At 46.0% G+C, this 14,500-nt stretch overlaps 1 protein-coding gene across 1 annotated transcript in view; it reads right to left on the bottom strand.

Moving 5' to 3' along the window:
* The window catches only part of LOC139382850 (ubiquitin carboxyl-terminal hydrolase 32-like), an 80,951-nt gene extending 66,858 nt beyond the window's left edge, over nt 1–14,093 (bottom strand). The window contains exon 1 of the mRNA XM_071127090.1: nt 13,914–14,093. Coding sequence (XP_070983191.1) covers nt 13,914–13,971 — 58 coding nt within the window. The 5' untranslated portion in view covers nt 13,972–14,093. The remainder of the gene's footprint in view (nt 1–13,913) is intronic.
* Nucleotides 14,094–14,500: the final 407 nt, after the last annotated feature.

Raw genomic sequence — 14,500 nt, 5'->3', positions numbered from 1 at the left:
GGCTCTCTCCCCTTCTCTCAGGGGTCAATTAAAACAAAGATATTTGATTCATTTGTTGAATAAAAATGTATTCTCCCAGACAAGCACAGCCTCGGCATGCTACCATCCCAGCCCCTATAGTTGACCATCTGTTGCTGTTGAATGATCATGGTTATTAAAACAAGAGCAGAGAGACGGAGAGAGACGGAGAGAGACGGAGAGAGACGGAGAGAGACGGAGAGAGACGGAGAGAGACGGAGAGAGACGGAGAGAAATTGCTTGCTTGCACAGGGTACGGGCGGGGGAATTGAAAAACAGGACTGATGACCGTACCCTCCCTGGATGGCCAAAAATAATAATAAATAACAATAAAAAAATATAAAATAATTAAAAAGCCTCAAAGTCTGTGGGATGTTTATGATTCTGGGACAGGAAGGAGGGTAAAACTGTGTGTAGGCCTTCATCAAAGATACAGTCCTGAATACATCATGGTCTAGATCTATAGTGAAAGGCATGGTGATGGGAGACTGATAGTATTGCACTTTGTCTTCTCCTCTGCTGTCAAGCGATGACAGTATAATCTAAGCTAACTGTTCATTCCTGAGAATTTCAGCGATGTGTCAACAAGCCTACAACAACAAAAAATAATAATTTGAACTGGTTTTGAAGAGCACAAACACTCTTGACAGTACAGCACTTTGAAATGACAGACGCAGAATAAATCACCTGGCTTGCTTCAGCCTTGAAACGAGCTTTCAATTATCTCCCTGAAGCTGGAATGGATAGACAACGGTCGGAGGAAAGGGGTTGGAGGTCGGGGTTGTTTAGGATTCTGCCGTGCTACTCTAGCCATACGACAAGCAACCATGTTCCATAGACTGTTATCTGAGAGGAGGAACTTCCTCTATACAATCCTAGGAAGACGTAAGTAAGCATTTCACTGTAAGGGCTACATGGCGCACATGACAAAAAAAAAACACTTTGATTTGATAACATTTTCGATTCTAATTTAGGTCACCACTAGTGGCACCTGGCTCTGTGTCTGTGTGTGATAAATAACCATTGGATCCACAGTTCCGGTCAGGTCTAAGAGCTCATTATCTTGCCTATATTCAGAGCACCTTTACCCCGATGAACTCCCGGGCCGCGGATTCGCTGCTCGCTCAATCTTAACAGCGGCGCGGCTTATAATGAATGGACTCCCAGCAGAGCCGGTGTCAGCCACACCACTGACAGTTAGACCCTGTGGTTGCAGGTAGATGAACCAATAGGCAGTTTGACGTAGTGGTCAACACTACTGGTGTTGTTGCGATGCTGTGACGTAGTGGTCAACACTACTGGTGTTGTTGCGATGCTGTGACGTAATGGTCAACACTACTGGTGTTGTTGCGATGCTGTGACGTAATGGTCAACACTACTGGTGTTGTTGCGATGCTGTGACGTAGTGGTCAACACTACTGGTGTTGTTGCGATGCTGTGACGTAATGGTCAACACTACTGGTGTTGTTGCGATGCTGTGACGTAGTGGTCAACACTACTGGTGTTGTTGCAGGTAGATGAACCAATAGGCCTGTTGATGTAGTGGTCAACACTACTGGTGTTGTTGCGATGCTGTGACGTAATGGTCAACACTACTGGTGTTGTTGCAGGTAGATGAACCAATAGGCCTGTTGATGTAGTGGTCAACACTACTGGTGTTGTTGCGATGCTGTGACGTAATGGTCAACACTACTGGTGTTGTTGCAGGTAGATGAACCAATAGGCCTGTTGATGTAGTGGTCAACACTACTGGTGTTGTTGCGATGCTGTGACGTAATGGTTGTATTCTGGGCCACATGCCTGCCATGTACACTCAGCCACAAGAGTATACACACCCAGACTCCCACAGACTCCCACACACTCCCACAGACTCCCACACACTCCCACAGACTCCCACAGACTCCCACAGACTCCCACACACTCCCACACACTCCCACACACTCCCACACACTCCCACACGTCACGGCTCCCTAGTGAAAGTGGCACAGAGACAGAGAGAGAGAGACACAGAGAGACATAGACAGAGAGACAGACATAGACAGAGAGACAGAGAGGGACAGAGACAGAGAGACAGAGAGACAGACATAGAAATAGACAGAGAGACAGAGACACAGAGAGACATAGACAGAGAGACAGAGACAGAGACACAGAGAGACAGACATAGACAGAGAGACAGAGAGACAGAGAGGGACAGAGACAGACATAGACAGAGACAGAGACAGAGAGACAGAGACAGAGACAGAGAGACAGAGAGACAGAGACAGAGAGACCTGGGGCTGAAGCCGGAGTTGAAACCTCTACTGTAGAGAAACAAGCAGTAGTAGTGTCTGCCTGGGCCAGCATGCAAATACAGGGTTCAAGAGACACTACATTTCTGACTCCAATGAAAAGAGTGGTGGGTGATTTGGCAGTCAGGGACTAAGGACCAGACTGGCCCATTGATTTGATCCACAACCGTGATTTCTAATGCTTTCTCAATGGGACTGACCCATTGATTTGATCCACAACCGTGATTTCTAATGCTTTCTCAATGGGAGTTGTACGTTGACGCGTCCATATCAATACCATTTCACAGAGAAAGAGTTCAGATGAGTTTAACTTTTGGACGGGCCGACCGATACGTGACCCTCCGTTTAGCCAATTATATGGAGGTGACCCTCCGTCTCTATGGAACGCTTTGCCGTCACACTAGCCAAATGTGAATAACTGAAATTCACAGGCGGGACTGACCAGAGCCAATACAAGGTGTGAATGTAAAGCGCTGCCTGGCAGACTGAGTAGTCTGATGCTTTCTTCACTAAAGAACAGAACGAGAGAGAGAGATGAAGAAAGACACGGACCAAGAGAAAAGAGGTCTGACTGACCGCTGACGCTGTAACTCTCGTGGATCCCAGGTGCCAGCCAGCTACTGTACGACTACATTCCCTCTCTCAGACGACTGCTCCGACTGTCTGAACCCTGCTCTGCACCTTAAATTAAAAATTAAAAAATATAGAAATAAATTGTGTCTGTGATGGGGAAACTCACTGGGTTTCACTCAAGGGGTGCAGTTGTGTGTTAAAAAGGCCCTAGATCCAAGAGTTCAATAGTTGCTTGGACATGAGGACTCAACGTGGCTGCCTTTACAGTCCCTTCAGAAAAACATCCTCCTCCTACTGTTGGCACAGAGTTAGATCCGTGCAGAAGTTTCATCCACCTGCTGTCGTCTCCACTCCTTACGTAAGCGTTTTTTTATTTTTTTAAGAAACTGAACAAAATGAAGCTATTATTTATGGGATGTGCTGCATGAGATAAGCATTCAAATACGACCAATTGGGTTTTCCCCCCTCTCGTGTTTAACGACAATATGTCTAGGTGGAATACACACATTGCTCATCATTCACACTATTACTGACTGACTGAAGCCGGGGGGGGGGGCTGCTGCCTGGGTCCTATAGGGGTTTTCCTCTGCTCACTGTCACAACGCTTAGCTTTAGGTTACCACAAGGCCAAGGTGACTCATACCTACAGTAGTTGGTGATATGATTCATAAAAGGTCCCCGCCGTCACCTCCTTCCTTTCAACAGAGCAGTCACCTGCTTCCTTTCAACAGAGCAGTCACCTCCTTCCTCTCAACAGAGCAGTCACCTCCTTCCTTTCAACAGAGCAGTCACCTCCTTCCTTTCAACAGAGCAGTCACCTCCTTCCTTTCAACAGAGCAGTCACCTCCTTCCTTTCAACAGAGCCGTCACCTCCTTCCTTTCAACAGAGCAGTCACCTCCTTCCTATCAACAGAGCAGTCACCTCCTTCCTTTCAACAGAGCAGTCACCTCCTTCCTTTCAACAGAACAGTCACCTCCTTCCTTTCAACAGAGCAGTCACCTCCTTCCTTTCAACAGAGCAGTCACCTCCTTCCTTTCAACAGAGCAGTCACCTCCTTCCTTTCAACAGAGCAGTCACCTCCTTCTTTTCATCAGAGCAGTCACCTCCTTCCTTTCAACAGAGCAGTCACCTCCTTCCTTTCAACAGAGCAGTCACCTCCTTCCTTTCAACAGAGCAGTCACCTCCTTCCTTTCAACAGAGCAGTCACCTCCTTCCTTTCAACAGAGCAGTCACCTCCTTCCTTTCAACAGAGCAGTCACCTCCTTCCTTTCAACAGAGCAGTCACCTCCTTCTTTTCATCAGAGCAGTCACCTCCTTCCTATCAACAGAGCAGTCACCTCCTTCCTTTCAACAGAGCCGTCACCTCCTTCCTATCAACAGAGCAGTCACCTCCTTCCTATCAACAGAGCAGTCACCTCCTTCCTTTCAACAGAGCAGTCACCTCCTTCCTTTCAACAGAGCAGTCACCTCCTTCCTTTCAACAGAGCAGTCACCTCCTTCCTTTCAACAGAGCAGTCACCTCCTTCCTATCAACAGAGCAGTCACCTCCTTCCTCTCAACAGAGCAGTCACCTCCTTCCTCTCAACAGAGCAGTCACCTCCTTCCTTTCAACAGAGCAGTCACCTCCTTCCTATCAACAGAGCAGTCACCTCCTTCCTATCAACAGAGCAGTCACCTCCTTCCTTTCAACAGAGTAGTCACCTCCTTCCTCTCAACAGAGTAGTCACCTCCTTCCTATCAACAGAGCCGTCACCTCCTTCCTTTCAACAGAGCAGTCACCTCCTTCCTTTCAACAGAGCAGTCACCTCCTTCCTATCAACAGAGCCGTCACCTCCTTCCTTTCAACAGAGCAGTCACCTCCTTCCTTTCAACAGAGCCGTCACCTCCTTCCTATCAACAGAGCCGTCACCTCCTTCCTTTCAACAGAGCAGTCACCTCCTTCCTATCAACAGAGCCGTCACCTCCTTCCTATCAACAGAGCCGTCACCTCCTTCCTTTCAACAGAGCAGTCACCTCCTTCCTCTCAACAGAGCAGTCACCTCCTTCCTCTCAACAGAGCAGTCACCTCCTTCCTCTCAACAGAGTAGTCACCTCCTTCCTATCAACAGAGCAGTCACCTCCTTCCTTTCAACAGAGTAGTCACCTCCTTCCTTTCAACAGAGCAGTCACCTCCTTCCTCTCAACAGAGCAGTCACCTCCTTCCTTTCAACAGAGCAGTCACCTCCTTCCTTTCAACAGAGCAGTCACCTCCTTCCTTTCAACAGAGCAGTCACCTCCTTCCTTTCAACAGAGCAGTCACCTCCTTCCTTTCAACAGAGCAGTCACCTCCTTCTTTTCATCAGAGCAGTCACCTCCTTCCTTTCAACAGAGCAGTCACCTCCTTCCTTTCAACAGAGCAGTCGCCTCCTTCCTTTCAACAGAGCAGTCGCCTCCTTCCTTTCAACAGAGCAGTCACCTCCTTCCTTTCAACAGAGCCGTCACCTCCTTCCTTTCAACAGAGCAGTCACCTCCTTCCTATCAACAGAGCAGTCACCTCCTTCCTTTCAACAGAGCAGTCACCTCCTTCCTTTCAACAGAACAGTCACCTCCTTCCTTTCAACAGAGCAGTCACCTCCTTCCTTTCAACAGAGCAGTCACCTCCTTCCTTTCAACAGAGCAGTCACCTCCTTCCTTTCAACAGAGCAGTCACCTCCTTCTTTTCATCAGAGCAGTCACCTCCTTCCTTTCAACAGAGCAGTCACCTCCTTCCTTTCAACAGAGCAGTCACCTCCTTCCTTTCAACAGAGCAGTCACCTCCTTCCTTTCAACAGAGCAGTCACCTCCTTCCTTTCAACAGAGCAGTCACCTCCTTCCTTTCAACAGAGCAGTCACCTCCTTCTTTTCATCAGAGCAGTCACCTCCTTCCTATCAACAGAGCAGTCACCTCCTTCCTTTCAACAGAGCCGTCACCTCCTTCCTATCAACAGAGCAGTCACCTCCTTCCTATCAACAGAGCAGTCACCTCCTTCCTTTCAACAGAGCAGTCACCTCCTTCCTTTCAACAGAGCAGTCACCTCCTTCCTTTCAACAGAGCAGTCACCTCCTTCCTTTCAACAGAGCAGTCACCTCCTTCCTATCAACAGAGCAGTCACCTCCTTCCTCTCAACAGAGCAGTCACCTCCTTCCTCTCAACAGAGCAGTCACCTCCTTCCTTTCAACAGAGCAGTCACCTCCTTCCTCTCAACAGAGCAGTCACCTCCTTCCTATCAACAGAGCAGTCACCTCCTTCCTTTCAACAGAGTAGTCACCTCCTTCCTCTCAACAGAGTAGTCACCTCCTTCCTATCAACAGAGCCGTCACCTCCTTCCTTTCAACAGAGCAGTCACCTCCTTCCTTTCAACAGAGCAGTCACCTCCTTCCTATCAACAGAGCCGTCACCTCCTTCCTTTCAACAGAGCAGTCACCTCCTTCCTTTCAACAGAGCCGTCACCTCCTTCCTATCAACAGAGCCGTCACCTCCTTCCTTTCAACAGAGCAGTCACCTCCTTCCTATCAACAGAGCCGTCACCTCCTTCCTATCAACAGAGCCGTCACCTCCTTCCTTTCAACAGAGCAGTCACCTCCTTCCTATCAACAGAGCAGTCACCTCCTTCCTTTCAACAGAGCAGTCACCTCCTTCCTTTCAACAGAACAGTCACCTCCTTCCTTTCAACAGAGCAGTCACCTCCTTCCTTTCAACAGAGCAGTCACCTCCTTCCTTTCAACAGAGCAGTCACCTCCTTCCTTTCAACAGAGCAGTCACCTCCTTCTTTTCATCAGAGCAGTCACCTCCTTCCTTTCAACAGAGCAGTCACCTCCTTCCTTTCAACAGAGCAGTCACCTCCTTCCTTTCAACAGAGCAGTCACCTCCTTCCTTTCAACAGAGAAGTCACCTCCTTCCTTTCAACAGAGCAGTCACCTCCTTCCTTTCAACAGAGCAGTCACCTCCTTCTTTTCATCAGAGCAGTCACCTCCTTCCTATCAACAGAGCAGTCACCTCCTTCCTTTCAACAGAGCCGTCACCTCCTTCCTATCAACAGAGCAGTCACCTCCTTCCTATCAACAGAGCAGTCACCTCCTTCCTTTCAACAGAGCAGTCACCTCCTTCCTTTCAACAGAGCAGTCACCTCCTTCCTTTCAACAGAGCAGTCACCTCCTTCCTTTCAACAGAGCAGTCACCTCCTTCCTATCAACAGAGCAGTCACCTCCTTCCTCTCAACAGAGCAGTCACCTCCTTCCTCTCAACAGAGCAGTCACCTCCTTCCTTTCAACAGAGCAGTCACCTCCTTCCTCTCAACAGAGCAGTCACCTCCTTCCTATCAACAGAGCAGTCACCTCCTTCCTTTCAACAGAGTAGTCACCTCCTTCCTCTCAACAGAGCAGTCACCTCCTTCCTTTCAACAGAGCAGTCACCTCCTTCCTCTCAACAGAGCAGTCACCTCCTTCCTCTCAACAGAGCAGTCACCTCCTTCCTCTCAACAGAGTAGTCACCTCCTTCCTATCAACAGAGCAGTCACCTCCTTCCTTTCAACAGAGTAGTCACCTCCTTCCTTTCAACAGAGCAGTCACCTCCTTCCTCTCAACAGAGCAGTCACCTCCTTCCTTTCAACAGAGCAGTCACCTCCTTCCTTTCAACAGAGCAGTCACCTCCTTCCTTTCAACAGAGCAGTCACCTCCTTCCTTTCAACAGAGCAGTCACCTCCTTCCTTTCAACAGAGCAGTCACCTCCTTCTTTTCATCAGAGCAGTCACCTCCTTCCTTTCAACAGAGCAGTCACCTCCTTCCTTTCAACAGAGCAGTCGCCTCCTTCCTTTCAACAGAGCAGTCGCCTCCTTCCTTTCAACAGAGCAGTCACCTCCTTCCTTTCAACAGAGAAGTCACCTCCTTCCTTTCAACAGAGCAGTCACCTCCTTCCTTTCAACAGAGCAGTCACCTCCTTCTTTTCATCAGAGCAGTCACCTCCTTCCTTTCAACAGAGCCGTCACCTCCTTCCTATCAACAGAGCAGTCACCTCCTTCCTATCAACAGAGCAGTCACCTCCTTCCTTTCAACAGAGCAGTCACCTCCTTCCTTTCAACAGAGCAGTCACCTCCTTCCTTTCAACAGAGCAGTCACCTCCTTCCTTTCAACAGAGCAGTCACCTCCTTCCTATCAACAGAGCAGTCACCTCCTTCCTCTCAACAGAGCAGTCACCTCCTTCCTCTCAACAGAGCAGTCACCTCCTTCCTCTCAACAGAGCAGTCACCTCCTTCCTATCAACAGAGCAGTCACCTCCTTCCTTTCAACAGAGTAGTCACCTCCTTCCTCTCAACAGAGTAGTCACCTCCTTCCTATCAACAGAGCCGTCACCTCCTTCCTTTCAACAGAGCAGTCACCTCCTTCCTTTCAACAGAGCAGTCACCTCCTTCCTATCAACAGAGCCGTCACCTCCTTCCTATCAACAGAGCCGTCACCTCCTTCCTTTCAACAGAGCAGTCACCTCCTTCCTTTCAACAGAGCCGTCACATCCTTCCTATCAACAGAGCCGTCACCTCCTTCCTTTCAACAGAGCAGTCACCTCCTTCCTATCAACAGAGCCGTCACCTCCTTCCTATCAACAGAGCCGTCACCTCCTTCCTATCAACAGAGCCGTCACCTCCTTCCTTTCAACAGAGCAGTCACCTCCTTCCTCTCAACAGAGCAGTCACCTCCTTCCTCTCAACAGAGCAGTCACCTCCTTCCTCTCAACAGAGCCGTCACCTCCTTCCTCTCAACAGAGCCGTCACCTCCTTCCTTTCAACAGAGCCGTCACCTCCTTCCTTTCAACAGAGCAGTCACCTCCTTCCTTTCAACAGAGCAGTCACCTCCTTCCTCTCAACAGAGCAGTCACCTCCTTCCTCTCAACAGAGCAGTCACCTCCTTCCTCTCAACAGAGCAGTCACCTCCTTCCTTTCAACAGAGCAGTCACCTCCTTCCTTTCAACAGAGCAGTCGCCTCCTTCCTTTCAACAGAGCCGTCACCTCCTTCCTTTCAACAGAGCAGTCACCTCCTTCCTTTCAACAGAGCAGTCACGTCCTTCCTTTCAACAGAGCAGTCACCTCCTTCCTTTCAACAGAGCAGTCACCTTCTTCCTTTCAACAGAGAAGTCACCTCCTTCCTTTCAACAGAGCCGTCACCTCCTTCCTTTCAACAGAGCAGTCACCTCCTTCCTTTCAACAGAGCAGTCACCTCCTTCCTCTCAACAGAGCCGTCACCTCCTTCCTATCAACAGAGCCGTCACCTCCTTCCTTTCAACAGAGCAGTCACCTCCTTCCTTTCAACAGAGCAGTCACCTCCTTCCTCTCAACAGAGCAGTCACCTCCTTCCTCTCAACAGAGCAGTCACCTCCTTCCTATCAACAGAGCCGTCACCTCCTTCCTATCAACAGAGCCGTCACCTCCTTCCTTTCAACAGAGCAGTCACCTCCTTCCTTTAAACAGAGCCGTGAGCAAGGTGCATCTCGTGAGCAAGGTGCATCTCGTGAGCAAGGTGCATCTCTGAACCAATTAACAGACGAATATGCAGAATTATAACAAATTGATTCAGTATTTATCCTAAACATTTTGGCTGGTACTAGGCCACTTCTATCCGGTCTAACCACTGCAATGCCATTGGGATACATTGACTCAGCACTAGGCATAGCTATACAAGAACACAATAAAGAATATCCTGATCTTAAGAGAGAACTTCATCCAGCTGGCCTAGTATAAGAACACAGCTGACATCTCATGCTTTCTCTCTAACGTCACTGATTAGCACAAAACAATGTAAAACAATTATTATTATTTTTTTTTTAAAGGTCACTAATGAACTCATACAGTAGACTAAATGGGTTATGTTATGAGATCAACCAGACACAAGTAATGAATGTTATCTTGGTTGTTCACAGATCAACCCTGTTATCACTCCCTCAGGTTTGTTCATGTGGGCAGCGCCTGGTTATCAGGTGGCAGGTAGTCTAGTGGTTAGAGCGCTGGGCTATTAACCCAAAAGGTTGCTGGATCGAATCCCCGAACTGACAAGGTAAACATCTGTCGTTCTGCCTCTGAACAAGGTAGTTACCCCACTGTTGTTATAAATAAGAATTTGTTGTTAACCGACGTGCCTAGTTAAATAAAAAAATATCACTGATAAACATTCACCTTTTACTCAGAGCGACCTTTCCAATATCCTAAATATTGCGTTGCCTGTTAAAATGAAGTTTGGTTCAATGTTTTGATTCCAGCCAGCAGTTTGCTCTGAAACACTTGACAGAGCCACAGACAGCTGGCTACTGTAACTAATAACTATCTGTAATTGTCCATGTGTAGAAACACAGACAGCTGGCTACTGTAACGAATAACTATGTGTAGAAACACAGACAGCTGGCTACTGTAACTAATAACTATCTGTAATTGTCCATGTGTAGAAACACAGACAGCTGGCTACTGTAACAAATAACTATGTGTAGAAACACAGACAGCTGGCTACTGTAACTAATAACTATGTGTAGAAACACAGACAGCTGGCTACTGTAACTAATAACTATCTGTAATTGTCCATGTGTAGAAACACAGACAGCTGGCTACTGTAACGAATAACTATGTGTAGAAACACAGACAGCTGGCTACTGTAACTAATAACTATGTGTAGAAACACAGACAGCTGGCTACTGTAACTAATAACTATGTGTAGAAACACAGACAGCTGGCTACTGTAACTAATAACTATGTGTAGAAACACAGACAGCTGGCTACTGTAACTAATAACTATCTGTAATTGTCCATGTGTAGAAACACAGACAGCTGGCTACTGTAACTAATAACTATCTGTAATTGTCCATGAGTAGAAACACAGACAGCTGGCTACTGTAACTAATAACTATGTGTAGAAACACAGACAGCTGGTTACTGTAACTAATAACTATCTGTAATTGTCCATGTGTAGAAACACAGACAGCTGGCTACTGTAATTGGTCACTATCTGTAAATGTCCATGTGTAGAAACACAGACAGCTGGCTACTGTAACCGGTCACTATCTGTAATTGTCCATGTGTAGAAATACAGACAGCTGGCTACTGTAACTAATAACTATCTGTAATTGTCAATGTGTAGAAACACAGACAGCTGGCTACTGTAACCGGTCACTATCTGTAAATGTCCATGTGTAGAAACACAGACAGCTGGCTACTGTAACCGGTCACTATCTGTAATTGTCCATGTGTAGAAACACAGACAGCTGGCTACTGTAACTAATAACTATGTGTAGAAACACAGACAGCTGGCTACTGTAACTAATAACTATGTGTAGAAACACAGACAGCTGGCTACTGTAACTAATAACTATCTGTAATTGTCCATGTGTAGAAACACAGACAGCTGGCTACTGTAACCGGTCACTATCTGTAAATGTCCATGTGTAGAAACACAGACAGCTGGCTACTGTAACTAATAACTATCTGTAATTGTCCATGTGTAGAAACACAGACAGCTGGCTACTGTAACTAATAACTATGTGTAGAAACACAGACAGCTGGCTACTGTAACTAATAACTATGTGTAGAAACACAGACAGCTGGCTACTGTAACCAGTCACTATCTGTAATTGTCCATGTGTAGAAACACAGACAGCTGGCTACTGTAACCGGTCACTATCTGTAAATGTCCATGTGTAGAAACACAGACAGCTGGCTACTGTAACTAATAACTATCTGTAATTGTCCATGTGTAGAAACACAGACAGCTGGCTACTGTAACCGGTCACTATCTGTAATTGTCCATGTGTAGAAACACAGACAGCTGGCTACTGTAACTAATAACTATCTGTAATTGTCCATGTGTAGAAACACAGACAGCTGGCTACTGTAACCAATAACTATCTGTAATTGGACATGTGTAGAAACACAGACAGCTGGCTACTGTAACTAATAACTATCTGTAATTGTCCATGTGTAGAAACACAGACAGCTGGCTACTGTAACTAATAACTATCTGTAATTGTCCATGTGTAGAAACACAGACAGCTGGCTACTGTAACTAATAACTATCTGTAATTGTCCATGTGTAGAAACACAGACAGCTGGCTACTGTAACTAATAACTATCTGTAATTGTCCATGTGTAGAAACACAGACAGCTGGCTACTGTAACTAATAACTATCTGTAATTGTCCATGTGTAGAAACACAGACAGCTGGCTACTGTAACTAATAACTATCTGTAATTGTCCATGTGTAGAAACACAGACAGCTGGCTACTGTAACTAATAACTATCTGTAATTGTCCATGTGTAGAAACACAGACAGCTGGCTACTGTAACCGGTCACTATCTGTAATTGTCCATGTGTAGAAACACAGACAGCTGGCTACTGTAACTAATAACTATCTGTAATTGTCCATGTGTAGAAACACAGACAGCTGGCTACTGTAACTAATAACTATCTGTAATTGTCCATGTGTAGAAACACAGACAGCTGGCTACTGTAACTAATAACTATCTGTAATTGTCCATGTGTAGAAACACAGACAGCTGGCTACTGTAACTAATAACTATCTGTAATTGTCCATGTGTAGAAACACAGACAGCTGGCTACTGTAACTAATAACTATCTGTAATTGTCCATGTGTAGAAACACAGACAGCTGGCTACTGTAACCGGTCACTATCTGTAATTGTCCATGTGTAGAAACACAGACAGCTGGCTACTGTAACTAATAACTATCTGTAATTGTCCATGTGTAGAAACACAGACAGCTGGCTACTGTAACTAATAACTGTCTGTAATTGTCCATGTGTAGAAACACAGACAGCTGGCTACTGTAACTAATAACTGTCTGTAATTGTCCATGTGTAGAAACACAGACAGCTGGCTACTGTAACTAATAACTATCTGTAATTGTCCATGTGTAGAAACACAGACAGCTGGCTACTGTAACCGGTCACTATCTGTAATTGTCCATGTGTAGAAACACAGACAGCTGGCTACTGTAACTAATAACTATCTGTAATTGTCCATGTGTAGAAACACAGACAGCTGGCTACTGTAACTAATAACTATCTGTAATTGTCCATGTGTAGAAACACAGACAGCTGGCTACTGTAACTAATAACTATCTGTAATTGTCCATGTGTAGAAACACAGACAGCTGGCTACTGTAACTAATAACTATCTGTAATTGTCCATGTGTAGAAACACAGACAGCTGGCTACTGTAACTAATAACTATCTGTAATTGTCCATGTGTAGAAACACAGACAGCTGGCTACTGTAACCGGTCACTATCTGTAATTGTCCATGTGTAGAAACACAGACAGCTGGCTACTGTAACTAATAACTATCTGTAATTGTCCATGTGTAGAAACACAGACAGCTGGCTACTGTAACTAATAACTGTCTGTAATTGTCCATGTGTAGAAACACAGACAGCTGGCTACTGTAACTAATAACTGTCTGTAATTGTCCATGTGTAGAAACACAGACAGCTGGCTACTGTAACTAATAACTGTCTGTAATTGTCCATGAGTAGAAACACAGACAGCTGGCTACTGTAACCGGTCACTATCTGTAATTGTCCATGTGTAGAAACACAGACAGCTGGCTACTGTAACTAATAACTATCTGTAATTGTCCATGTGTAGAAACACAGACAGCTGGCTACTGTAACTAATAACTATCTGTAATTGTCCATGTGTAGAAACACAGACAGCTGGCTACTGTAACTAATAACTATCTGTAGAAACAGACAGCTGGCTACTGTAACTAATAACTATCTGTAATTGTCCATGTGTAGAAACACAGACAGCTGGCTACTGTAACTAATAACTATCTGTAATTGTCCATGAGTAGAAACACAGTCGAGCTATCCGCACAGCTTTGCAGTGCCCATGTCTCTCTCCTGTACGTGGGTTTTAGTTGACTAGACAACCCATCTCTAGCGGCTGGCTGGTTAACTAACGCGTCAGTTACTGTAGCTAAACTAATATAACGTTAGTGATGGATTAACAAGACAGCACCCGTTTACCTCTTTTAACGGCCTCGTCATACGAAAGGAAACCTATCCTTGACTCCTTGGCACCCATGTCGCCCTCATGTCACTACGATGTCAGAAAATACATGTTGAACGGGCGACGTTGCGCAATCCGTTAGCAGCGATGTGTTTTTGCTGTTTTCGACGGATGACGCGTCTCCTCGCCGAAGCGCGTCCACGCTGCTTTGATCACATGACCGGAGCTCCACGGGTCACCTGATCGGTTGGCATGAAATGGTTGTGCAGTGTGCACATGATGTATTTCTGCAGTCTATGGGACTGAACAAAATACAGACACTTTTCATATGCTGTTACGAATTACGTAGCACATTACCCCAATTTGCAAAGCTATGTTGCCCGAATCGTCTCACACAATGAAACAGTTTGGGTCCGTCTACTTTAGTCTACCATTTTGAAAAACTGTCAAAGTTGTCCTTGTCTCTGGCGCCCCCCAGTGGATAGAGTTGAAAGGGTTTTATTATAACGTTTGCAGAATATGCAGTGCACAAGATAAAGCTTGTCAAGATTCTGTATTGCAGTGTGAAAGTTATATGTGTCTAATAATTGGTTTACTGGTATAA

Source organism: Oncorhynchus clarkii, chromosome 24 (genome assembly GCF_045791955.1).
Source record: "Oncorhynchus clarkii lewisi isolate Uvic-CL-2024 chromosome 24, UVic_Ocla_1.0, whole genome shotgun sequence".
Classification (NCBI taxonomy): domain Eukaryota; kingdom Metazoa; phylum Chordata; class Actinopteri; order Salmoniformes; family Salmonidae; genus Oncorhynchus; species Oncorhynchus clarkii.
This window is presented reverse-complemented; position numbering and strand designations above follow the sequence as displayed.